A 25,159-nucleotide genomic window follows, 5' to 3' on the forward strand; every position below is an offset into this window, starting at 1 on the left:
CTGGAGACCCCATCCCTTCTTGGGGCCAGAAGCGCACCCCGTACACCCTGGCAAGGACACCGGTGCAGTGCCCACTGGTAATCTCTGGCATTTACTTTCAACATGGATAAGTAAACATACATAACCAATATTAATGGCAATTTGGTATTGTGGAAGTAGGGAAAGAATTAACAAGGATTTGAAGGGGATTTTAATGCATGTCAGTCAGTTAGCAAGAGTCAGGCTAGTAGTTAGCAAGAGTCAGGCCACACTGTAACCCTAATGACGTGAGACTTGTAGAAGCGAGGATGGTGTGAGGCGAGAGGGAAAGAACTGTGTAAGGAGTTATTACGACCTTGCAACTGATAACCAAATATGTAGACTGGTGTTTCCTAGAAGTGAGAAAAATAAGATAGCAGGATGGCTTATGTATAAACAAAATGCAGTTGTTGCTCATTATTGTCTGTATTATTGCTTGTTATTGTCTGTAACAAAGGTATAAATGCTTGCTGTAATTGTTTACCTGTTGAGAGACCTGTCCGGTACTGGGGCATACCTTTGTCATATGTCAATCTCTCCCTCTATTGTAATTACTGGAGAAATAATAAAGTATTTGATTTTGCTGCACCCAAAGAAAAAGCGAGAACTGAGTTTTTCTCCGACAGTATTCAATAACTTTAAGATGAGTGGTCCGCAGTTGTGGCCATCACTTTGTCTGGGTTGCAGAACAATTTTACTGTTCCAATCAGATGAGGATTTACTAGTTAATCGTTTGATAAAGTTTTGAAATTTTTAGAGAGTACATTAGCAGATTGCATAAATGAGCTTTGCTTTCCTTTTTCCCCTCTGGTTTCTGGACATAGATAAAAATCCATTCTCTCTCTTTTTAATTAGTAATTGAAATTACTTATTGCTCACATATATACACACTTGTTTTCATATTATTGTCTCACACTTACACAAAGTATCACCTGATTTGCTGTGCCCCATGTTGATGATAATACATTCTCAAACATGCGACATGCTACTGTTTCGTGTCCACATTCTGTGAAGTCTTTCCCCAGAGTCAAGTCACACAAGTTCACTCAAAGTCCATTATTAAGCATATTCAGTAGAAGTACATGCTGTTTCAATGTTTACTTGTAGCTAACAGGAAGATATTAGTCTCACTATTGTTACATTCCCTTTAAAAAAATTTCAGTGGAACAGTTAATGTCCAATGTAAAAGTAAGTATCTAATAAATCACCTCCAATTCCTCAGGCATGTTCTTTCATATCTGATCTCATCACACAAGGGTCAATTATTAACAATTCCTTTTTTCATCAAGGCTATCTGTAAGTTTCAATATATTCACAAATTTTATTGGTAATGAGATTTTTTCAAAAACTTTATACTGATTTATCAACAATCATTATGCAATTAACATATTGTCGTTTGTAATGTCTCAGTAACACACAAGATATAAGCATATTGTGAAATCAATCAATTCTTTACAGAATGTATTCTTCCAGGATACATGAACAATGTAAAGTGACAGTAGCAATTTTTTATAACATTCACATTCCTCTTTCCTTTGCATGCACTGAACTCACTGAAAACCCGCAACAAGGAAAATTATAGTACAATATAAAACATCTTACCGCAATAACCCAATGACCTGGTGTGTGGTAAGGAAGCAATAATATATCATTTTGAAGTAATTCACTCTGTTTATTTAAAAAATTAGAAATTCAATTATAGTTTCCAGTGAAGCAAACCATGAAATATACATTATACTGTATTTCCCAAATTCATTACATGTATTACTATTAGACTACTCCTCCACATCAAACATACCACTGCATTTGCTGTTTCACACTGTGTTTAACTCACTGAATTAAATTGTGCTTTTCTCATGCTATGTATGAAAGTGTGTTAGCATTCCCCACTCCCAGCCCTATGCATGCTGGCTTGGGAATATCACTACTGTAGTGTCAGCTTTTAAGAGAGCTTCACATGCAGAGCCGTAACTAGGGATTTTTGCACACAAGGCAAGGAACAGAGGCAGCATGTCCGGCTCTTCCCTATTGGAGGGAAGGCTCCACCAACGAATTTCTGCAAAAGAGCCATATGTGCCGCCCCTCTCCATTGCTGACGACCAGCGGCAATTCGGCAATGAGTACCCCAGTCCCTCTCAGAGGGAAGGACTTGCTGCCGAATTGCCGCTGAAGGAGAGACTTTCTGAGCCCCTCACTCTCCGTGCCCGAGGCAAATGCCTCACTCGCCTTGCCCTCGTTACGGCAATGTTCACATGCACCACTTCTAGTATTACGGTAAGTTAAAACAAGCACCAGTACATTGGGACATTAATGCTCTATTACAGTGTTTGCATTAGCATATTAAAAGCTATAGCACTGAACAGACGAGTTAGGGCCGGCTTTAGGAAGTTTGGGGCCCACCCAATTAAAACATTTTCGGCGGGGCCCCAGCAGGGATGACTTAAAAAAAAGTTTAAAAAAAAAGGCCCTTTCCTTTCTTAGCAACCGGTTCCCTATAAAAAGTTCTGATTTAAGGGATGTGCCAGAGTATGCATTTCTGGTACCAATAGGGTGACCATGTGTCCATGTTTAAAAATTCCTCCCGGACAGCAATTTAAGAACCAAAAGTCTGACATGTCTGGGAAAATACGGCAGTATGATAACCCTACCTACAGTTCTTTTTACAAAGATGGGCCTGAACTAGAAATGACTCCGCTTCACATGTGTGGGTCCCCGCCACTCCCTGGGAGTGTGCTAGGGTGACCACATGTCCTGATTTTATAGAGACAGTCCCAATTTTTGGGTCTTTTTCTTATATAGGATCCTATTAACCTCCACCCCATCCCGATTTTTCACACTTGCTGTCTGGTCACCCTAGGGTGTGCACATGTGTGTGGGTACCAGCTGCTCTCTTCTCCCATCATTGAAGCAGGTATGCAGGGTTACTGCCCAGGAATTGCAGGGCACCAGTGGACATGGGGCTGGCTGCAGGCAGGGCAAGGGGTGCAGCAATAGCTGGAGACGAGGGGGGGTGGGCTGGCTGGCTTCAAGCAGGGCCATGGGGGGGGGGTGCGGCATAGATTGGCAGTGCTGAAGACAGAGGAGTGCGGGAATGGCTGGCTTCAGGCAGGAGGGTGCAGCAGGGGTTGGCTGGAGACAGGGCAGGGAGTGGTTGGCTGGAGACAGGGCAGGGGGTGCAGGTACAGGGGGTACAGACCACCCGGTATGGTAAGTGCTCCCTTCTCCTCCTCCCTCCCCCACCAGGGTAGCAGCAGCCGCCTGGGGCTCCCCTGCTTCCACAGACCTGGCCATGTACATAGCTGCCGGAGCCCTGGGGGAGCGGCGGGGCTCCAGGGGCTATTTAAAGGACTGGGGCGATAGAAGCAATGGGAGCCACGGACTTTTTAAGTAGCCCACAGATCCCCACAGCCCTACCCCAGGGCTCCAGCAGTGTGGCTGTGGTGGCAATTTAAAGGGCCCCCAGGCCCTTTAAATTGTCCCCTGGAGAAGCCAGGCCACCCCGGTACAGTGCACCGACTCTTGCCCATACACCGAACCAGGGCTTGGGCACGGGACCCTCTTAGGGGCAGGGCCCGATTCAGGGGAATTGGTTGAGCTGGCCTAAAGCCGGCCCAGCCAGTATCTCCAGGACAATAGTCGCACACGATTCCCCACCAATACCTAGCAGTTGCACTGTCATCTCCCATAGCTACTTACGTTGCAGCTTTATTGTTAAAACTAAATTGGGAAGAAAGACGACTGATTCAGAACTTGTTTAATGGTTACTTTATTGCTGAAGGGTGTTGTGGGGTGTAGACTTGGAGAGAGGAAGGTTTCTATGATGTAGGCAAGATCAAGTATTTTATCCAAAACCAGAATACGAATGGTGCTGATCTCCTTGGTGTCTGACCTTGAGCTATTGTCAAAAGTTTGAGGTGACTCTTCTCCTTCCTCATATTTTGGTTGAGGATTCCATTGATAAAGGGATTGACCTCAAATACCTGGTTGTAGGACTCTGCCACGGTGTAGTTTTCATCTTGGATTGCCTGGTCCTAATTATAGTAAAGCATGCACTTTAGTCTTTGTAATTATATGTTATAACTCTTTTGCTTTTTATGAAAACAGGAGTAAAAGAAAAGTAGCTGCAATATTTTCATACTAAACTAATGCTGAAAATGTACATAATTTCAATCAGACTCCTAATCTTAATTTTTGCTTAATTTTCTTATGGATTTATTTATTATGGTGGAAACTGCTATAGGGAAGTACACTTCTCCTATATAGGTCATAAGGATCCTATCTGTCTGAAACTGGCTGCTCTTTCTTTCTTTGATCTGCAGAGTGACTGATGCTTTTCAGACATCAGTTGTGGGTACAGAAGGGTTTCATTGCATCTTCTCTCTTGGCACCAGCTACTGTTCTCCCTTCTTGTTGTATTGATAGTGGGTGTGTGTGTCTCTCCGTTCTTTAAAATCATATATGCTAGGGACAGTCTTGTCCTCTTCTCCTCTCCTGATGTCAGTGTAGATGCAGGCGGTGCAAAATGTACTACAGTCATATAGTATCTCAAATGCAAAGCTACATTTCAATGATCTGAGGTTTGAAGAACAATGTGGAACTAGCTGTTTTATGGGATGTCTCGATTTCATTCCTGTAGTAACATAACTGGTGATAGGAAAGCAGGGAGAGAGAGAGGTGTGTGCTCTGCAAGGCTGCTTGCCACGGGGCCAATGGGTGTGGGTGGGCTGGGTAGGATCGCGGGAGTCACATCTCAGGGATCTGCCCCGCTACCCAGCACTGCTCCAGCTATGAGCTGTCTCCACTGCCTGGGACCTGTGGGGCCCCACCTGCCTCCCCGGGGGAAGAGCCACCTGGGACTGGTGCAGAGGCTGCGCCAGTCTCAGCCACTCACAGGGAACAGTTGGGGAGGGGGGAGGCTCAGCTGGGTCCTGAGAGAGCCTGGCCCCGGTAGGCTCTGCTCCTGCTCCAGCCTGGCTGCTTCCACCACTCCCAAGAGGCCAGAGTTCTCCTGCCCCAGGACCAGTTCTGGCTGCGCTGCCATCTCAGCCTCGCAGCCTCAGCTGGGGCAGGGGATGGGGTGCGGACACGCGGGCTCGGGGGGGAGTTGGGGGCGGGAGGGTTGCAGGCTATGGGGAGGTTGAGGAGGGGGCAGGCTCTGAGCTGGGGCAGGGGATGGGGGTGCAGGGGTGCGGACACGCGGGCTCGGGGAGTTGGGGCGGGGTTGCAGGCTATGGGGAGGTTGAGGAGGGTGCAGGCTCTGAGCTGGGGCAGGGATGGGGTGCAGGGGTGCAGACACGCGGGCTGGGGAGGGAGTTGGGGGCAGGAGGGTTGCAGGCTATGGGGAGGTTGAGTGAGGGGGGCAGGCTCTGAGCTGGGGCAGGGGATGGGGGTGCAGGGGGGGACACGCGGGCTGGGGGTTGGCAGCTCGGCGCTGCACCAGGGGAAGGGGCTGCGGGGGTTTCACACGGACACAGACACTTTCCCACAGTCCCGGGGTGGGAGGCAGAGCCGGGGGCGGGGTCTGGCCGGTGTGTCCTGCACTCGGGCTCCCGGCCGGAGCAGGGGCCGCCCGCAGCGCTGGCACAGACCGAGCGGCGCTGCGGGCTCGGGGCTCGGACAGGCGGGGCGGTGCCTGGGCCCCGGGAACCCGCCCCGGGCTGACACGCGGCAGAACCGAGACAGCCGGTGCCCCCGCCCGGCCCCCGGATCTGCGCGCGCAGCGGGGGCTCGGCCCGAGGGGCCCCTGTTCCCCAAACGGGGTTTGTCCCGCACCGGGTCTGGCAGCGGCTCCCCATTTCCCCCGGCCCCTCCCCGCCGCCCCTGCAGCAGCTCGACCCCGGCCAGTGAATTTCTGCCCCGCTCAGCCCCGGGCAGCCCTCCCCGCTGCGATTCGCCCCCGGGGCTTTTCACCCCCCCGCGGAGCGGGCAGCGAAGCGCCGGGAGCGGTGAGGGCAGAGAGCGGGCAGCGGCCACAGCGGCGGTTACTGCGCAGGCTCCGCGCGGCTGCGCATGCTCCGTGCAGCCTAAGGAGCGAATCCGGAGCGGGGGCCGTTTCTGTCGTTACACCGGCCCCGTCACGTGACCCCTCCCCCATCCTCCGCGGGTTGCGTCACTTCCGGCCGCTGCGGGGGGAGGCTCCGGGCGCGCGGCAGAACCGGTAAGAGCCGAGCGGGGGGCGGGGAACAGACACCTGGGCCCGAGACCCCCCCGCCCTGGGCCACGCCGGGAGCTGGGGCGGGGCGGGGCGGGGCGGGGGGGTCCCGGTGCGGCCTCCGTAGCAGTGGGGGGGGCGGGAAACCCCCGGGGGGGGAGGGGGAGGTGAGTGTGTGTCCGGGTCTCGCCCCTGCCCCTCCCCCCCTGCCTCCCCCGCCCCCGGGCCCCTCACCCCGCCCCGCCCCCGCGCTGGGGTTTGTCTCCCCGCTGCCGGGGCGGAGTCTGTGACCCGTTTTCCCCAACTCTCAGACCCGGATATAAAACATCCCAACCCCCGCCCCGTTCTCCCGCCTTCGCTGCTGCCGCCGGACCGGGCCGCGCGCGGGCCCCGCCCGGTAACGGGACCGCGCGAGCCACCGCCCGGATCGACCCCTGTGCCCGGGTCCCCCGCGGGCGGGGCCTTGGGGGCCAACGGCGCCGCTTTTCCCCCCGCTCCTCGGTCAGACCCTGGTGGGAACCGCTCGGATCTTATCCTGATCGACACCTGCCCCGTGTGTGTGTGTGTGTGGGGGTTTTTTCCTGAATTGCCTGACGTTATGTTGTGGTGGGTTTTATTCTGTGCGATTTGTTTTCATACGTATCTATTGTAGGGCAGCCTAGTGCCTTCAGCTGCCATGTCCCTGTCCCGCTCCCCCTGCTGAGGCAGGATCCGGTCTCTGTAGATTATCTCTGTCCTGCCTGTTCCTAAAAACTTCCAGGGACAGAGACTCCCCAGCCCCCTTGTAAGACTATTCCCGAGCTGACCTGCCTTAGCTCTGGGGACACCCACACAGACTGTAGTGGTGAGCAGCTCTGGAGAGAGAGGAGACCCCAGTGAGTGGGCAGCTGGGGAAAGAGACTGAAGTTGGGAGGAGAAACATTGCGTGTCCAAGGTCACCCAGGCTGTCTGTGACCGAGCTAGAAATAGGTTCTAGTGCCACCGTACTGCTGTTTCTGAAGGTCTCTGCCACCCTGGTGTTTTAGGCACTGGTGCAAACCCTTAGTACAGACAGAATTTACACTAGTGCGCTCTGGCACTGGTGCACCATGTCCCAGTTTGAAGGCTTGTGGGGGGGACGGGGACACTGACTTCTCCTGACCCATGACCCACACACCCAGCTGTGTGCAGGGACTGCAGCTGAGCTGCCCTGCCGAGACAGCCTGTGCATCCATGGACAAACCACCTCTTCCTGCAGCCTAATACAATGGGGTCTGGGGACCTTTCCAAGCTGCGGGTGACGGGGCTCTGGAGTTACCGGGGTCTGTTCCTGGCTCTGTCCCTGACCTGCTTGGTGACCTGGGGGAAGTCACAGCCCCTCTGTGCTTTCCTCCTACCCATTGTCTACTTGGATTGTGATCTCTTTGGGGCAAGGACCGCACTGATTGGTTGAGGTGTTAGTTAAAGCAATTTGGTGGAGGTGTGACTGTGATATGAGAAGATCTAGGTCTGAGTCCCCCATTGTGCGATGAAAGGAGAGAGGTGCATGTGTACCTTGAGCTTCCAGTCTGTCTCGTTTCTGCACTGAGCGGTGCATGTTGTCAGGAGGAAACGGGACTGTTTGCCATGGGAATGGTCAGCAGTGAGATGGGATGTGAGAGCAGTCTGTGTGCTTCACGATGGGTGAGTGAATGGAGACTGTTAACTGGAACTTCTGTGAGTAAGGATGAAAGAGTTGTAAAAAGGGGTGAAGGGCTGTTCAATTGACCAAGTGTGCGGCTGTTTCTGGGGAGCAGGCCCAGTATCTGAGTGTAGAACAGGTGTCGGTAGCTCCTGTACAGCGCAGCTCACCTGAAACCACATTCTGCCTTAGCAGAGGTAAGCGCTATCCTCTTCTGTTTGCTTCTGAAAGTTGCCTTTCCCAGGGATTTGCTGCCTTTGTGAATTGCAGAATTAGGATTGCATTGGTGTGTACTTTCTCTGCATTTCCTGATTATTACAAGTTTGAGTTTTGCTGATCTCTCTTCTGGAGGGGCACCAGTCAGCTTTGGGCAACCTTAAATCCTGCTTTCATAAAGTTTTAATAGGTGAATTTCCTAGCTTTTTGCACAGAGCGATGTTGGCAGGAGGAGTTAGCAGTGCTATAGGCAGTTCTGGGTCTCACACAAGTTTGCAATCAGAGGCACAGGGAAGTGCAATGACTTACCCAAGGTCACCCAGCAGGCCCGTGGCCGAGCCAGGAATAGTCTGGGTCCAGTGCTCTCTCCACCTAGGTGCTGCGTGATTCTGAAGTTTTGCTCCCCTCTCCTGTACTTTTTGTTACGGTGGAATGGGAATAATGGTCATGCTTTCAAGTGTCTCTCCTCCTCCTCCTCCTCCTGACACCATTTGCAGTTCGGCCTCCCCTTCTTTCAAGTGTTTGCCGTGGGCAGTGGTAACAGAGCCAGCGAGAGAAATCTCTGACATGGTCTGTGCCCCAGCTGGGCCTTCTGCTCCTGGTCCAGCCGTGCCCTAGCTCTGCCCCTCCTCCAAACAGGCACCCTCCCCTATACACTCTGGCCTGCCCCTGCACCCCATACACGTAACATGTGCCTTGAAACTATTCCTAGTTTGGATTTGGGAAGATTAAATTTGTTACCTTCAGCTCCCCCACACTCCAGTTTCCCCCACACTCCCCATCACACTCCCCCACCTTCAGCTCCCCCACACTCCAGTTTCAGTTGTTTGGTGGTGTCCCGATGGTTTTCGACTGATAGTTTGGGAGGGAGCAAGGCTGGACAGTTGAGTTTATAAAGTAGATGTTCAGTGTCAGCGCTTTGTTCCGTACATATGACCCATACGCTGATCTCTCAGTCACTGAGTCTTGACCAGTGATGAGCTTTCTGTAGACACCTCGCAGGACCATCCTCCAAGCGATGTGTTTGGTGTGGTGGGTTTGTCAGGTCTCAGGTGAGAGCTGCTGGCAAAGACCAAGTGACCCTTTGCCAAGGGATCTCTGTGTCACTGTCTGACCCCCCTAGGCCAGGGAGAGGACGACTTTATGCCAATGGCCTTCAGGACGGGTGCTGAGTTCACTGCAGTGCCCCTCGTCCCCTCTCCATTTCCCTTCTCGCTGTGCTGTCTGGGATGCTGCCTCGCTTCCTGCTCCCCAGGCGACCCCGTATCTACTCCATGTGCCAGGCTGCTGGCAGCCCCCAGGGAGAGGCCATCCAGCCCCTCAAACTGGTGCCCAACTGCTGGGCCTCAGACCTTCTGGGGTGCAGCTCTGAGAGTCCCATTGGCCCCTGCCCCGGGGTGCTACGGGGCCACGTCCTTCTCGGGGCACGAGGTGAAACGGCAAAAGAGCCGACTGTCGGCAAACAAGGGTAAATAAAGGAATGAAAGAGAAACGGGGAAAGCCCTGTGGACAGCTCCCATCAGGATCTGGGCCCCTCTTACTGCTGAGAGCCCTGGGAGCGTCTCAGTCCCCTTCAGAGTTTAGTGGGTCCCCAGCACAAGTTTCAGCCTGCTCCCCCTTTGAGCTCCGGGATCCCCACCCGCCCTCAGTGAAGGCCAGAGCCCCGAATGCTGCCAGCCCTCTCCTTGGGGCTGGAAATGCTCCACAGACTGTTCCCGCCCCTGGGTTGCCCCGAGTAGAGTAGGTCTCTCCTGTTAGCTCCTGCTCCAGTCCTGACAGGCCAGTCCAGACTAAAGCAGCAGTTTAACCCCTTCTGTGCCAGTGTGGGGTTTCTATAGCCCTTCACAGGCGCCCAGGCCCAGGGAATGGCCCCCTATCAGCCCCATGCCTGAGGTGGTGGTGAGACCCACTGGCAGCATTGCCCTTGAGGGTGCTGCTCCCACTCCCTCCCCTCCCCCTTTACTGCCACCACAGTGCCTGTCACCGTCACTTCCTGAGGGGTGACCCCAGAAGGTGTGTGTTATCTCTTTCCCTACCCCCTGGATCCGTTCTGCCCCCTCCGTCACTCACCTCTGTCTCAGGAGACAAGGTGGGTCATGGGGTGCGGGCGGTGCTGTGCTGCAGATCCATCATCACTGGAGGGGTGGCAGCCTGGACCCCCCCTTGAAGGTTGCTGGGATGCTGACGTGCCCTGGAGGAGAACGGGGGTTTGGTGGAGACCAGAGACCCTTTGGTCCACACTTGTCCCTGTGAAGCCTGCTCTGCAGTGCTGCCAATTGCTGCTGGTGGCGTTGTGCCCGTTAGTCTCTGTAGCGCTGTCCCCAGTGACTCGAGAGCACGAGCACCGGCCTCAGGCAGACTGGTGAGAAGCAGGGAACAAACCCAAACTGGGTGTGAGGTCTGTATGGAGATTTCACCAACCAAGTATCCAGTGTAAACGCTTCAGGCTCTGTAACAGCATTAACATGGAATCACAGCCAGTCCCCTTGGGTGATCCCATATATCTCACCACGCAGGTGAGCCAACCTGTGTGACAGATGGTCCCTTACTCCAGGGGTTCTCAACCTTTTTCTTTCTGAGCTCTCCCCCCAACATGCTATAAAAATTCCACGGCCCACGTGGGCCTCAATACCTGGTTTTCTGTATATAAAAGCCAGGGCTGGCATTAGGGGGCAGCAAGCAGGGCAACTGCCTGCGGCCCCATGCCACAGGGGCCCCCGCAAAGCTACATTGCTCAGGCTTTGGCTTCAGCCCTGGTGGTGGGGCTCAGGGGCCTGGACTTCAGCCCCATGCGCTGGGACTTCAGCTTTCTGCTCTGGGCCTCAGCGAGTCCAATGCCGGCCTTGCTTGGCAGCCCCCTGAAAGCTGCTCACAGCCCCCCAGGGTGCCCCAGACCCCTGGTTGAGAACCCCTGCCTGACCCCACGAATCACAGCAATGTTCAGGTTACTGCCAGTCCCGAAGGACCAGTCACTTCCTTAGGTCAACTGAACCTTAGATCTCACAAGAAAGACAACACTTGTAGCCAGTCCTGTAATAACCTGTATTAAGATTTATTTAAAACCAGAGTTGTTTACAAAGTTAAGGCAGGTTAAAGCAGATGCAGACGAGTTACAGTCTTAAATTTCAAAAGGTAACAGAAGCTTCTATAATAAGCAAGTTCTACGTAGCCTGGGTTAGTCCTAAAGAATAAGGAGCTGGGGATCTCTTGCTTATGCCTAGAAACTTTGCCCCCCAGAGTCCAAGCAGCATACAGATAATCAGTTCCTTCTGTATGGGGGTTTTTACCCCCTTCCTGCCATGTGCTCTGAGCTGCAAACTCAGCCAGAGGGAAGTGAAGAGCACAACAACAGTCTTGTGTCGTCTTTAACATCCCATAATAGTCTGTCTGGTGTTGATGAACCTTTCCTGCCAGGCAGGGTGTAATGCATTCGGTTGCCAGTCCGCACTTCACCTAGGTAAAGTCTCTCTCCTGTCTGGTGATTTACAGAGGCTCACAATGCAGCTAGTCAGATATTAACCCTGGCAGCAAATCACACGCATTCAGTAAAGTCTAAACCCATTGTTATAATTCTAATACCTCTTTTAACAATACTAACACAGGTGAGTCAGACTGATTTCTGCGATGTGTTTGTCCCTGTTCAGTTAAGACTTGGGAGCTTTTGCAAGAGCTAACACCTCATCTGCCAGTGTCACAGGCAGGCTGGGCAGGGATGGTGTCTCTAGCCTCTGTTTGCCAGAAGCTGGGAATGGGTGACAGGGGATGGATCACTTGATGGTTACCTGTTCTGTTAGTTCCCTCTGAAGCACCTGGCATTGGCCACTGAGCTAGACGGACCATTGCTCTGATGCAGTGGGCAGCTCTTATGTTCACAGTCTGTATGAGGAGTATCTACTCATTGGGACTCACTGGGGAGCCACAGAAAGGAACAAGATGTGCTGAGGCAAGAAGGCCCAGTCTCAGAGTCCCCGGGGTCACGCTTCCCAAAGGCTAAAACTAGGCCCAGCCCATGAAAGGGGCACTGCCAGGAGAGACTGGATAAAGGCTGGAGCATCAAACGGCTTTGTAAACCTGAGAGAGCTGCCTTGGGGACAGTGACAGGGAGAATCCCCAGAGTGACTCCTTTGATTCTGCTCTTCTCTGGCCTCTGATTGATAGAATCATAGAACTGGAAGGGACCTCGAGAGGTCGTCTAATAAGAACCTTTTGTGTACTTGCAAACTGTGATCATGTCCCCTCTCAGTCTTCTTTTCTCCAGACTAAACAAACAAAATGTTTTCAATCTTCCCTCATAGGTCATGTTCTCTAGACTTTTAGTCATTTTTGTTGCTCTTCTCTGGACTTTCTCCAATTTGTCCACATCTTTCCTGAAATGTGGCCCCCAGAACTGGACACACTATTCCAGTTGAGGCCTAATCAGCGCGGAGTAGAGCGGAAGAATTACTTCTCGTGTCTTGCTTTTTTTGCAACAGTGTAACACTGTTGACTCATGTTTAGCTTATGATGCACTGTGACCCCCAGATCCCTTTCCTCAGTTCTCCTTCCTTGGCAGCCATTTCCCATTTTGTATGTGTGCAACTGCTTGTTCCTTCCTAAGTGAAGTACTTGGGATTTGTCCTTATTGAATTTCATCCTATTTACTTCAGACCATTTCTCCAGTTTGTCCAGATCATTTTGAATTTTAATCCTATACTCCAAAGCACTTGCAACCCCTCCCAGCTTGGTATCGTCCACAAACATAAGTGTAACACAGAGACTCTGCTGCTGGGAGGGTTTCACCATGTCTCAGAGGGTTACACCCTGGTGGGAGGGGGCTAGGCCTGTACTGGAATAAGGTCACTCTGTGCTCCACAGTGTAGCAGAACCTAGAATGTCCATTAGCAGGGGAAAATCCTGAGGGAATCGGCTTGTGGAATGGACAAAAACCCCACCTGAATTTTCTCACATTGCCCTTCTCGCCCTGGCAGGTTACAGAATAACATCCACGTTTCGCTCCAGATCATCCCCTCCTCCCAGGGGGAAGGAAATGGCTGCACTGGAGCTGGCTCAGGTAAGGGATTCTCAGGGAGCTGGTGGTGGGTTCTGCTTGGAGGGAGAGGAGCAGTAAATGCATAGGAGGGTGGGAGCTGCTCGAGGTGGTGAGAGGCAGGAACTATCTAGGGTGGAGGAAGGGAGGGGACAGGATGTGACAAAGCTTCTGAGACTTCTGTAATGTAGGGTGTGATGGGTTGTCACCCCCGGGGTGCACTGTGGGGGGCTTCTGGGAACCGCTGTGGCCTCTAACCCTGAAGCTGGGCTGGCCCTTCTCACAGTGGTTGGCCGGAGATTCAGCCAGCCTCTCCAACACGACAGCAGGTGGCGCCATGCACCCAGCTAAGCTACCTGAGTGCTTTACCTGAGCCACTCAAGGACAGAGAAGACAACGGCCAATTTCCCAGCGGTAAGTGATAGCAAAGCGATCAAAGCAGATTACTTAGGCCTAGTTTGAGTTTTTGGTTATTTGCTAACATACTAGATGGATAGAATTTGAACTAGCAATTTCTCACCCTTACTGATGATAGAAGCAGTCTACCAAGTTTCCATATACAAGCTTGAAATCCCTTTACCCTGGGACCAACAATTCCCCCAGTTCAGTCTTTGTTCCTCAGGTGCTTCCTCAGGTGGAGAAAGTGAATAAGGAAAAGTTATTTACTTGTTCACATAATATAAGAACTAGAGGCCACCAAATGAAATTAATGGGCGGCAGGTTTAAAACAAATAAAAGGAAGTTCTTCTTCACGCAGCACACAGCCAACTTGTGGAGATTCTGAAGGCTAGGACTATAACAGCGTTTAAAAGAGAACTGGATAAATTCATGGAGGTTAAGTCCATTAATGGCTATTAGCCAGGATGGGTAAGGAATGGTGTCCCTAGCCTCTGTTCGTCAGAGGGTGGCGATGAATGGCAGGAGAGAGATCACTTGATCATTTCCTGTTAGTTTCACTTCCTCGGGGGCACCTGGCATTGGTCACTGTCAGTAGACAGAATACTGGGTTGGGTGGACCTTTGGTCTGACCCAGTATGGCCATTCTTATTCATAGATCCATAGATTCTAGGACTGGCAGGGACCTCGAGAGGTCATCGAGTCCAGTCCCCTGCCCTCGTGGCAGGACCAACAACTGTCTAGACCATCCCTGATAGACATTTATGTAACCTACTCTTAAATATCTCCAGAGATGGAGATTCCACAACCTCCCTAGGCAATTTATTCCAGTGTTTAACCACCCTGACAGTTAGGAACTTTTTCCTAATGTCCAACCTAAACCTCCCTTTGCTGCAGTTTAAGCCCATTGCTTCTGCTTCTATCCTTAGAGGCGAAGATGAACATGTTTTCTCCCTCCTCCTCATGACACCCTTTTAGCTACCTGAAAAATTCTATCATGTCCCCTCTCAGTCTTCTCTTTCCAAACTAAACAAACCCAATTCTTTCAGCCTTCGTTCATAGGTCATGTTCTCTAGACCTTTAATCATTCTTGGTGCTCTTCTCTGGACCCTCTCCCATTTCTCCACATCTTTCTTGAAATGTGGTGCCCAGAACTGGACACAATACTCCAGTTGAGGCCTAACCAGCGCAGAGTAGAGCGGAAGAATGACTTCTCGTGTCTTGCTCACAACACACCTGTTGTTGCATCCCAGAATCATGTTTGCTTTTTTTTGCAACCGCATCACACTGTTGACTCATACTTAGCTTGTGGTCCACTATAACCCCTAGATCCCTTTCTGCCCTACTCCTTCCTAGACAGTCTCTTCCCATTCTGCATGTGTGAAACTGATTGTTCCTTCCTACGTGGAGCACTTTGCATTTGTCTTTATTAAACTTCATCCTGTTTACCTCAGACCATTTCTCCAATTTGTCCAGATCATTTTGAATTATGACCCTGTCCTCCAAACCAGTTGCAGTCCCTCCCAGTTTGGTATCATCTGCAGACTTAATAAGTGTACTTTCTATGCCAATATCGAAATGGTTGATGAAGTTATTGAACAGAGCCGGTCCCAAAACAGACCCCTGCGGAACCCCATTTGTTATTCCTTTCCAGCAGGATTGGGAACCATTAATAACTACTCTGAGTACGGTTATCGAGCCAGTTATGCACCCACCTTATAGTAGCCCCATCTAAGTTGTATTTGCCTAGTTTATTGATAAGAATATCATGCAAGACCATATCAAATGCTTTACTAAAGTCTAGGTATACCACATCCACCGCTTCTCCCTTATCCACAAGGCTTGTTATCCTATCAAAGAAAGCTCTCAGATTGGTTTGACATGTTTTGTTCTTCAGATACAGAGTCAATATCCATAACTTCAGATAACAAACATGATCCATGCACACAAATAGGATAATCATATTCGGCCAATCACAACTTTTCCAATGACACTGCACATGACGCATCTTGCACAAAATGCCTAATAATTATGGCCTAATCATTTTATACTCCTACCACTATGCTGAATGTGGGGTGTAGTGTCAGATAGGGCCTAATTTCAAGGCACAGGAGTTGGGAATGGAACTTCCCCTCTTTGTGGAACAGGAAATAACCCCCCAGCCAGGGCTGGGAAAACTTCCCAGACTCCCAGTGCTGGGCCGGAATCTACTGACACTTCATTAGTTACCACCACCCCCAATCTTTGTGGCAACTGCAAACTTTATCACTGATGATTTTATGTTCTCTTCCAGGTCATTAATAAGAACCAGTCCTTGTGGGAAGCCCCTAGAAAGAAATCCACTCGACCATAGTTCCCCATTTACAATCCCAGTTTTTAATCTATTTAATATATGCCCTGTGTATTTTTTATCTTTCTAGTTTTCTAGTCAAAATGTTGTGCTGAACCAAGTCACATGCCTTACAGAAGTCTAGGTATATTACATCAATACTATTAGTTGCAACAAAACTTTTGATCTCATCCAGTAAGGATATCCAGTTAGTTTGACAATCTATTGTGTCTAAACCTTTGTTAATGGGTACTAATTATATTACCCTCCTTTAATTGGTTATTAATGAACTCCAGTATCGGCTGCTCCATTCTCTTGCCCAGTATCGATTTTAGACTAACACTCTTGTAATTAGCTGGGTCATCTCTTCTACACTTTTTAAATATTGGCACAGCATTAGCTTTATTCCAGTCTTATGGAATTTCCTCAGTGTTCCAAGTCCTAATGAAAATCAACACTAACAGTCCACCACGCTTCTCCACCGGGTCTCTCAAAACTCTTGTTATCTGGACTTGCTGATTTAAACACATCTAACTGTAATACCTGCTGTTTAACATACTCATGAGTTGTTGTTGGAATGGAAAGTGTCGTCGTCAACATCTTATGATATGAGTTACATCATTTGTTTTTCTCCAAATCCAGGAGAGAAATATTTATTGAACACTTTTACCTCTTCTGCATTATTTTTGATAATTCTGCCATTTCTATCTAGTAATTGACCACTACCGTTGTTAGGATTAATTTTGTACTTAATATACTTTTTAAAACTTCCTTCTTATTTTTCATTAATTGATCATTGATTTCTGATAGCTTCCCTTACCAATTTTCTACAATTCTGACCTCCTAACTTATAGTCTTTACTATTGACTTCCCCTTTCTTCCATATATTTTATTTGGAGAGTGTTGGGATTCCTACCAGGGAGCCACCAGCAGGGTCCAGAGACAGCCCCATCTCCTGTATCAAGCTCTGGCTAGTGGGTATGTGATAAATGTGATGACCCTGCCTCCGTCTGTCAGCTGGGAGACACAAAGGTTCTGTCTTTCTACCCTCTGATGCCGCCTGGCTGTTCTAGGCAAGGTGGGGTGGGACTCTGTTAACATGTTCCTCCATTTACCTGGTGCTGCTGTTCCGTGAATAGTGGGGCAGCAGGTACTGAGTGTTGAATTCTTGCTCTTTCAGGGGCTGGTGACCTTCGAGGAGGTGGCTGTGTATTTCACCAGGGAAGAGTGGGCTCTGCTGGACCCCACTCAGAGAGCCCTCTACAGGGATGTCATGCAGGAGAACTATGAGAATGTGACCTTGCTGGGTAAGGATTCCCATCCTCTTGGAATAGGAAATGAAGAGATAAGGTTCATGCCAGCCCCACAATGCCACCTCTACTCTGTCCTGTTTCAGCATCACCCCAATATGCCAGTGACACACACACACTACCAGAGACCCTCCCCCTGCTGCAGAACACTTTGGGAACAGCGCACAGGAGCCGTATTGCAGTGTCAAATAGCTCCTGTTTGCTCAAGTAAACTTCTTTGAGATGGGGCAACCACATCCGCACGGAGTATTTGAGATGTGGGCGTACCATGGTTTTGTGTAGAGGCAATATGATATTTTATGTCTTATTATCTGTTTCTTAATGATTCCCAACATTCTGTTCGCTTTTTTCACTGCTGCTGCACACTGAGTGGATGTTTTCAGAGAACTATCCACAGTGACTCCAAGATCTCTCTCTTGAGTGGAAACAGCTAATTTAGATCCGATCATTTTGTATGTATAGCTGGGATTATGTTTTCCAGTGGGCTGCACTATGTGTTATCCTGACATCTAGTACTGCTGAGATCCTGCATTCAGTGATATCCCTGCGCTTCCTGTTCCCTTTCTCCACTGAACCTCACCAGCCCATGCTTCCTGTTCCCAGCTTCCCCAGGACTCTCTTATTGTCCCTGAACCTCTCTGTCAGCAAGAAGCAGTGCCAGGGAGACTTGCCCTCTCTCTGGAGTCTTTGATTTCTGGGACATGGATTTACTTTCTCTGTGTTTTAGGGACTCTTTGAAATTGAGTGTCTGTGATATTAACCACAGTGCAACCTGGACTGTTGAACAGCTGTGTCCCCTCAGTTCCCAAGCTGGGGTGCCTTTTACACTGCTCTACTGTGAGAACAGCCACTCCTGGGCAGGTAACGCACAGTCTCCAGCATGTAACTCACTCCCAGCTACACAGTATTGAGTGCTGCTAGTCAGTGACTTATAAGTTACAGTGCAGCACAGGAGAACCCCAGAAAATTCTCTGCTCCCAGACTTCTCCCAGAAATGTGCATCTTTCCCTGTCCAGCACACTCCTGAACAACGCAAGCTCATATGAAGTCTGTCATTTCATCAGTGGAAAATGACATGCGCCAGCCTTGTTATCCCAGATGGAGTTTCCAACACACTTTATTACAAACACACTGGTTAGATAAAGAATAAAACAAGATAGTTAACCATCAAAAAAAATATTTTAAGATACAGATAATGAGGCATAAAGCTCAGAATTGTTTACAAAAGAAATGCAAAGATAAAACACAAATTAACATCTAAGTTAACCAGCTGAAACGGATTCAAGGCAAATGTTTCTCTCACCATGTGCTGAGACATGCTGGTTTTCCTTTCAGCCAGGACTCGGCCTAACCCACCCCTTCCTCCCACGTTCAGCTCTTCAGGAGTTGTCATGAGCAGAGGGAAAGGAGAGAGAGAGAGAGTCTGAAGCATTTTCCTCACCTCTTTTTATAATTCTGTCCTTTGTACTAGAAACAACTTCAGTTCTCAGCTGAGTCATGGTGCCAGGCTGTCTGTCGGAGATATGAGAATTGTGAGGGAAAGTCTACAGAAAGAGCTTTGGAGCTTTGGTCAAGCTAGTAGGCCTGAAGTATTAGCTGATCTTGCTTCTCTGTGTAAAGGGCATAGAAAGGCAGAGTGGAATGGAAAATCCCCCAGATTGGGGAACAAGTGAAGCCAGGGGGCTGGACTCGATGATCTTTCAAGGTCCCTTCCAGTTCTAGGAGATTGGTATATCTCCAATTATTTATTTTAATTTAAATCCCCCAAATTGGGGAACAATGGCTTTGTGTGCATAAGGGCCCTAGTAGGTGAAGTGGAAAGTTCCCAAACACACTGATTTGCAGTAACCGAACTTTTGAAACATAACCACAATGGAAGTGTTAGAAAAGTCAAACCACAAACTAGACTAGGAATAACAATAACAGGAAAGGCCGAATATGGAAAACTGATTGTTCAGTTTGCTTTTGACCTGCATCATATTTGGCAATATATTCCAAATAAGGTAATTAACGTGCAACGTATGTGCCATTGATTGTGGTTTTAAGCTTTAAAAGGCTTGTGTGATTTTTAGCTCAGGGGGACAGTATTCCAATAGCTGTCGCCCCCTACGCACTTTTAACCAAGAAAAGAGCCTCAGGCTGAGCTGATTCAAAATCAATCGTGTGGTTGTTTTCCGCAACAACTTCAAGTGGTCCCTATGATGGAATGTAAATGTCTCTTCACACCTTCCCCCTGCAGGAGAATGGCTGTTTGACCAGCTGTTTGCCTTGCTGTCTCTGAGGAACTGCTCTGTGGGTGTTCCCCAGAATTGTAACTTTTTCCATAATCTCATACTGTAAAATCTCATAACTTTACAGATAGTGTTACTACACATTTTAACAGGAGGATAATATTCAGTAGATTATGCATTTTCAAATGATATCTCACAAGCCATACTGTGTACAAAATTGATAATTTTCTAGAAGAGTGAACATAGGGGTTGTGGCAAAGTTCCTCCTCTCCTCTAGTAGGTCCTGCGCTTATTGGCGGATTTCTTCCCCTCAGTGGTTTTCCCCTTGGGTGAAACCCATAGTCTGGATCAACTACTCCTATGTCTGATTAGAAGTAGCGGGGCTAGGGGGGAACCCAGGCCCGCCCTCTACTCTGGGTTCCAGCCCAGGGCCCTGTGAATTGCAGCAGTCTCTATAGTGCTACTTGTAACCGCTGCTTGACCACTACAGCTCCCTGGCTACTTCCCCATAGCCTCCTTCAAACACCTTCTTTATCCTCACCACAGGATCCTCTTGGTGTCTGATGCTGCTTGATTGTACGGTGTTTTCCTCAATCCTCCAGTAGTACATCCTCTCAGTTCTTAGTTCCTTGTGTCTCTTGCTCCCAGCTCCACATACGCACTTCTTTCCTCTGGCTCCTCCTCCCCAGACTGGCGTGAGCTCCCCTTTTTATACCAGGTGCCTTGATTAGCCTGTCCTGATTGGCTGCAGGTGCTCCAATCAATGTAGCTCTCTCCGGTGCCTTCTAGAAAGTTCTTAATTGGCCCCAGGTGCCTTGATTAGCCTGGAGCAACTGCCATTTTGGTTCCTATGGTACTAGGGATTTGCTTAGCCTGGAGCTAACATAGCTGCTCCTCAATACTTTCCTGTAGCCATCCGGCCTTGCTCCATCACAGGGTGTAGACTGACACAGTGTCTGTGTGTGTGTTCCCAGCAGATATGTGGGTATTTCAATCCCTCATAAGCACAGTGTTTGGCATCTTCATGGACCTGGGGAACTGGTCCTGCGAATTCACTGGTTTACCAAGTGTGACACTGTATGGAATTGTGAGACACTTTGGTATTAATAATAAAATAATATAATCTTATCAAATTGCAATGAATCATGCTAGATATGCCATTTAAGGTGTCAGGGGAAATGTTATGATTTTCCAAGTATGATCATTTTGTTTCTATGTCTGTATCACCTTTGTATTGTGAGTTATAGATATGTAGGGTATATCTGTATTTCCAGACTTGTGCAGTGTTTCTGGGTGACACCCCCAGACATATTGGCATCAACACTGCCTAGCCTGTTTGATGGCCCATTGAGGGTCATCAGCTGTACAATGAGCCCATGGAAAGGACCAAGGGGATACACCTATTGCGTCAGCAAGACATGCCGGGGTATTGCCTGTGTAATGAGAACTCCAAGGCTTTTCCATGCCACATGCTGTGAAGCTTGTGTTTGGGACACAGGAAGTACAAGCCACATAGCAAAAGGAATATAAAGGGCAGCTGCATCATCTCCATTTTGTCTTCAATCCCCTTGCGTGCCTCTGGAGCAACTTCTCTACAAACTGAACCCTGGAACAAAGGACTGAATGACCCATCCAAGCTATGGATGTGTTCCAGACGGACTTCCAAGCCAGCAACTCACCAATACTGCTAAGAACCTAATATATCCATTTTGGAATGTATCTGACTGCTTTCCCATTTAACTTCTTTCTGCTTTTCTTTCGTTTAAACCTTTAGTTTAGATGCTAAGGATTGGCTGGCAGTGTGGTATTTTGGGTAAGATCCAAACCTATACTGGCCTAGTGATGTGGCTGACCTTTGGGGTCAGAAGATCATTTTGTTTATGTGAGCAGAGTTTTGAAATAACCTCTCACTGTACTGGGCCTAAGTGCTGATTAGGAGTCAGAGAACTGGGATGCAATAAAGGGGGCCGTGTGATTTCTTTTTTCAGCTTCTCGATAACCCGAGTGGGTGATCCCTTTTTCAGCCTGCCTTGATCTTGGCATTTTCAGTGAGACCTGCCTCTGGCCCACCAGGTCATACTAAGCACTGAAGTTAAATTAATAGAATGTTTTTTATGACAAAGTCTTATGAAATCAAGTGAACTCCTTTGTTTTCTTTCATCTGAGCAGGGTTTCCTGTTACCCAGCCTGATGTGATCTCCCAGCTGGAACAGGGGGAAGAGCCATGGGTCCCAGACCTCCAGGGTTCAGAGGAAGAGAGATCCTGAGAGCTCCCTGCACAGGTGAGGAAACATTAAACCACCCAGAATCTGTAAGTGCCTGAAGGAAACATCTGGGATGCCCAACAAAGCCCTTGGGGAGATCTCTCAGTTCATTATTATCCCTAGCAGGAGTCGTATCCTCAGGGTAACTATAGCTCATGGCTTCCTATAGATCCTAGCAGACACCAGGCAGTAGCTTCCTCCCTTCCCCTGCGTATTTGGATGGGATGTGAAGGCTGAATTCATCCCCTCCTCTCTCCTATTTGGGGAAGAGTTTGGGGAGTTCAGCTCCTGATTTTTATTTGACCTGTCTTCAGCACTTGTTTTTGTTTGGTCTTCCCCTTTCCATCCCTGTTTGAGGTTTCTGTCTCTGTCACAGCAGGTGATGCAATGGCATGTGAGAAAGAGGAGCAGAATTTTCAGCCTGAAAATGTCGAGCCAGTGGGTAAAAACAGAGCATTATCACAAAGATCGAAAGGAATGTGTCCAGGAGTCATGAGCAGGAAACTCCTGGGAGATTCAGCACAGACCAGAAACAGAGCAAGGAAACCAGCCAGGAGAGAAATTGGATAAATTTATTTTCTCTTGGGGAACTCAGAAGGTCCTCATGGAAACCACAACACAACAGGAAATCCTTAGGCGAAAGAGAAAAAATACATGCCCTGAGTGTGGGAAAAACTTCATTCACGGATCAAACCTTTCTGTTCATCTGAGAATCCACACAGGGGAGAGACCCTACAAATGCAGTGAGTGTGGGAAAACCTTCAATCGCAGCTCACACCTTATTGCCCATCAGAAAATCCACACAGGGGACAGGCCCTATAAATGCTCTGAGTGTGGAAAATGCTTCACTGAGAGTTCAGACCTTTCTGTACATCAGAGAATCCACACAGGGGAGAGGCCCTACAAATGCAGTGAGTGTGGGAAAACCTTCAATCGCAGTTCGGACCTTATTAGGCATCAAACAATCCACACAGGGGACAGGCCCTACGAATGCAGTGAATGTGGAAAATGCTTCACTAGCAGCTCAAACCTTTCTCAACATCAGAGAATCCACACAGGGGAGAGGCCCTACGAATGCCGTGAGTGTGGGAAAACCTTCACTTACAAATCAGGCCTTTCTAGACATCAGAGAATCCACACAGGGGACAGGCCCTACGAATGCAGAGAGTGTGGGAAAACCTTCACTCAAATATCAGCCCTTTCTCAACATCAGAGAATCCACACAGGGGACAGGCCCTATGAATGCAGAGAGTGTGGGAAAACCTTCACTCAAATATTAGCCTTTTCTCAACATCAGAGAATCCACACAGGGGAGAGGCCCTTTGAATGCCGTGAGTGTGGGAAAACCTTCACTTACAAATCAGGCCTTTCTAGACATCGGAGAATCCACACAGGGGAAAGACCCTACGAATGCCGTGAGTGTTGTAAAACCTTCAGTCGCAGCTCGCACCTTATTAGTCATCAAACAATCCACACAGGGGACAGGCCCTATGTATGCAGTGAGTGTGGGAAAACGTTCACTCAAAGTTCAGCCCTTTCTGTTCATCAGAGAAGCCACACAGATGAGAGGCCCTATGAATGCAGAGAGTGTAGGAAAACCTTCACTCACAGATCAACCCTTTCTGTTCATCAGAGGATCCACAGAGGGGAAAGGCCCTATGTATGCAGTGAGTGTGGGAAAACGTTCACTCAAAGTTCAGCCCTTTCTCTTCATCAGAGAATCCACACAGGGGAGAGGCCCTATGAATGCAGAGAGTGTGGGAAAACCTTCAATCACCGCTCACACCTTATTACCCATCAGAGACTCCACACAGGGGAGAGGCCCTATAAATGCTGTGAGTGTGGAAAATGCTTCACGAAGAGTTCAGCCCTTTCTCAGCATCAGAGAATCCACACAGGGGAGAGGCCCTATGAATGCCATGAGTGTGGGAAAACCTTCTCTTGGCACTCATCCCATGTTAGCCATCAGAGAATCTGCAAGAGAGATCAACATTGTAAAAATCTCTAGGGCTATCAATACTTTGTTTTTTAATACTTTTCCTGATTCCCACATAGTAACTTTTAAAGCTCTTTGAACTGTTTGCAGCACCGTTATCCCTCAGCTTGTCCAGATGAGTGGCCCATTTTTGCCTTTTGCAGTTCGCCCTCTTTTGAGATGGACCTATTTGTCCTTTTTATTGTCCCACAAGTAATTGGAGTGTGCCCTTCCTATGAGGAACCAGGGAGCATCACGTTTATTCCATTCCTCCTATTGCAAAGTTATTGTTAGTCACCAGTGATACAGATTGTATCCTTGCCAGTTGTTCTCACATTGCTCTGGGTTGTGCTGAAGAGCAGTTATATTGGGAATTTTTCAAATTATATGTAAATGAAGAGGAGCAGGGGCAGGAAAAAAGTATAATTACAGCTTCTGTGACACTGGAAGGAGATGGGGTGACTCAGGCCACGTCTATACTTACCTTCCCGGTCGACGCGGTGAGTTCGACTTCTCGGAGTTCGAACTATCGCGTCTGATCTAGACGCGATAGTTCGAACTCCGGAAGCGCTAGTTCGAACTCCGGTACTCCACCGCGGCAGGCGGAGTTGCCGGAGTCGACCCTGGAGCCGTGGAGTTCGCTTCCCCGCCGTCTGGACGGGTAAGTTTTCGAACTACGGTAGTTCGAATTCAGCTACGTTATTCACGTAGCTGAATACGCGTACCCTAGTTCGAATTAGGGGCTGTGTGTGGACCAGGGCTCAGAGATTCCCTCCTTCCCCATCACTGCAGAACTGTTACCTTTTGCCTGAGCCAGGCAGAGTTTATCTTCATCACATTCTATCCATCCACTTCTCAAAGTGTCATGTGATGAAGCATTCTCCGTTGTCTGTGCTTGCAGATGATGTTTTGACTTCTTTAATCCTATATCAGAGTCGCTATGACTGGAGATGAAAGTGTCAAAGACCTGGGAGGGGAATTCAAATGGATCCCAAATACAGTGTGATCATTTAGAGTTTAAATTCCAGGTTCCATCTATTGTAAAGCCACTTCTGGCAAGAGGGCTGTTTTTCCCTCATTATGGGCATGCTGGGATACTAAAAAAATTGTAAATAACATAACTGACTATTGAGACAGGGATGAGGGAAGCAGGTTTGAATGGATCAGAGGACAATGTGGTGGGAAAATCTCTTGTCCCGACTCTGAATAATCAGATGTAAACTGCTCTGCAATTTCACTTGATACTTTCTTTGTCATGTATTGTCTCTCTGTGATGCGGGTTTCTATCTTTCCTGAAGGCTGTTTGATCACCCAATTGGATATTAGTTCAGTTTGATAGGATGTAGCTCAGATTTATTGAAGAATTTAAGACAATGACCCTTTGCTAAAGTCCTCATTTATGATTTCAGCTTTGCTTTTTCCCCGTCCCTCCATGATGATATGGAGAAAGTTGAAGTGCAGTTCTATCAACAGGAGAGACCTCTCTAATTTACTGGACAGGCTAACAAAGAAACAGCAGTGATTTAAAATCTCCACTCAGAAATGGTGAACAACAGCAGAACCCCAACTAACTGAAGGAAGTG

The 25,159-nt window shown here is 48.8% G+C and overlaps 1 protein-coding gene across 1 annotated transcript in view; it reads left to right on the forward strand.

Moving 5' to 3' along the window:
• The window catches only part of LOC120381703 (zinc finger protein 850-like), a gene marked incomplete at both ends in the record, with an annotated part of 144,283 nt that extends 120,755 nt beyond the window's left edge, over window positions 1-23,528 (forward strand). The window contains 2 exons of the mRNA XM_039499827.1: window positions 1,976-1,985; window positions 22,324-23,528. Of these exons, the coding sequence (XP_039355761.1) occupies window positions 1,976-1,985; window positions 22,324-23,528 (1,215 nt within the window). The remainder of the gene's footprint in view (window positions 1-1,975; window positions 1,986-22,323) is intronic.
• Between the last annotated feature and the right edge of the window lie 1,631 nt (window positions 23,529-25,159).

Source organism: Mauremys reevesii, linkage group 14, assembly GCF_016161935.1.
Source record: "Mauremys reevesii isolate NIE-2019 linkage group 14, ASM1616193v1, whole genome shotgun sequence".
In the NCBI taxonomy this organism is placed as follows: domain Eukaryota; kingdom Metazoa; phylum Chordata; order Testudines; family Geoemydidae; genus Mauremys; species Mauremys reevesii.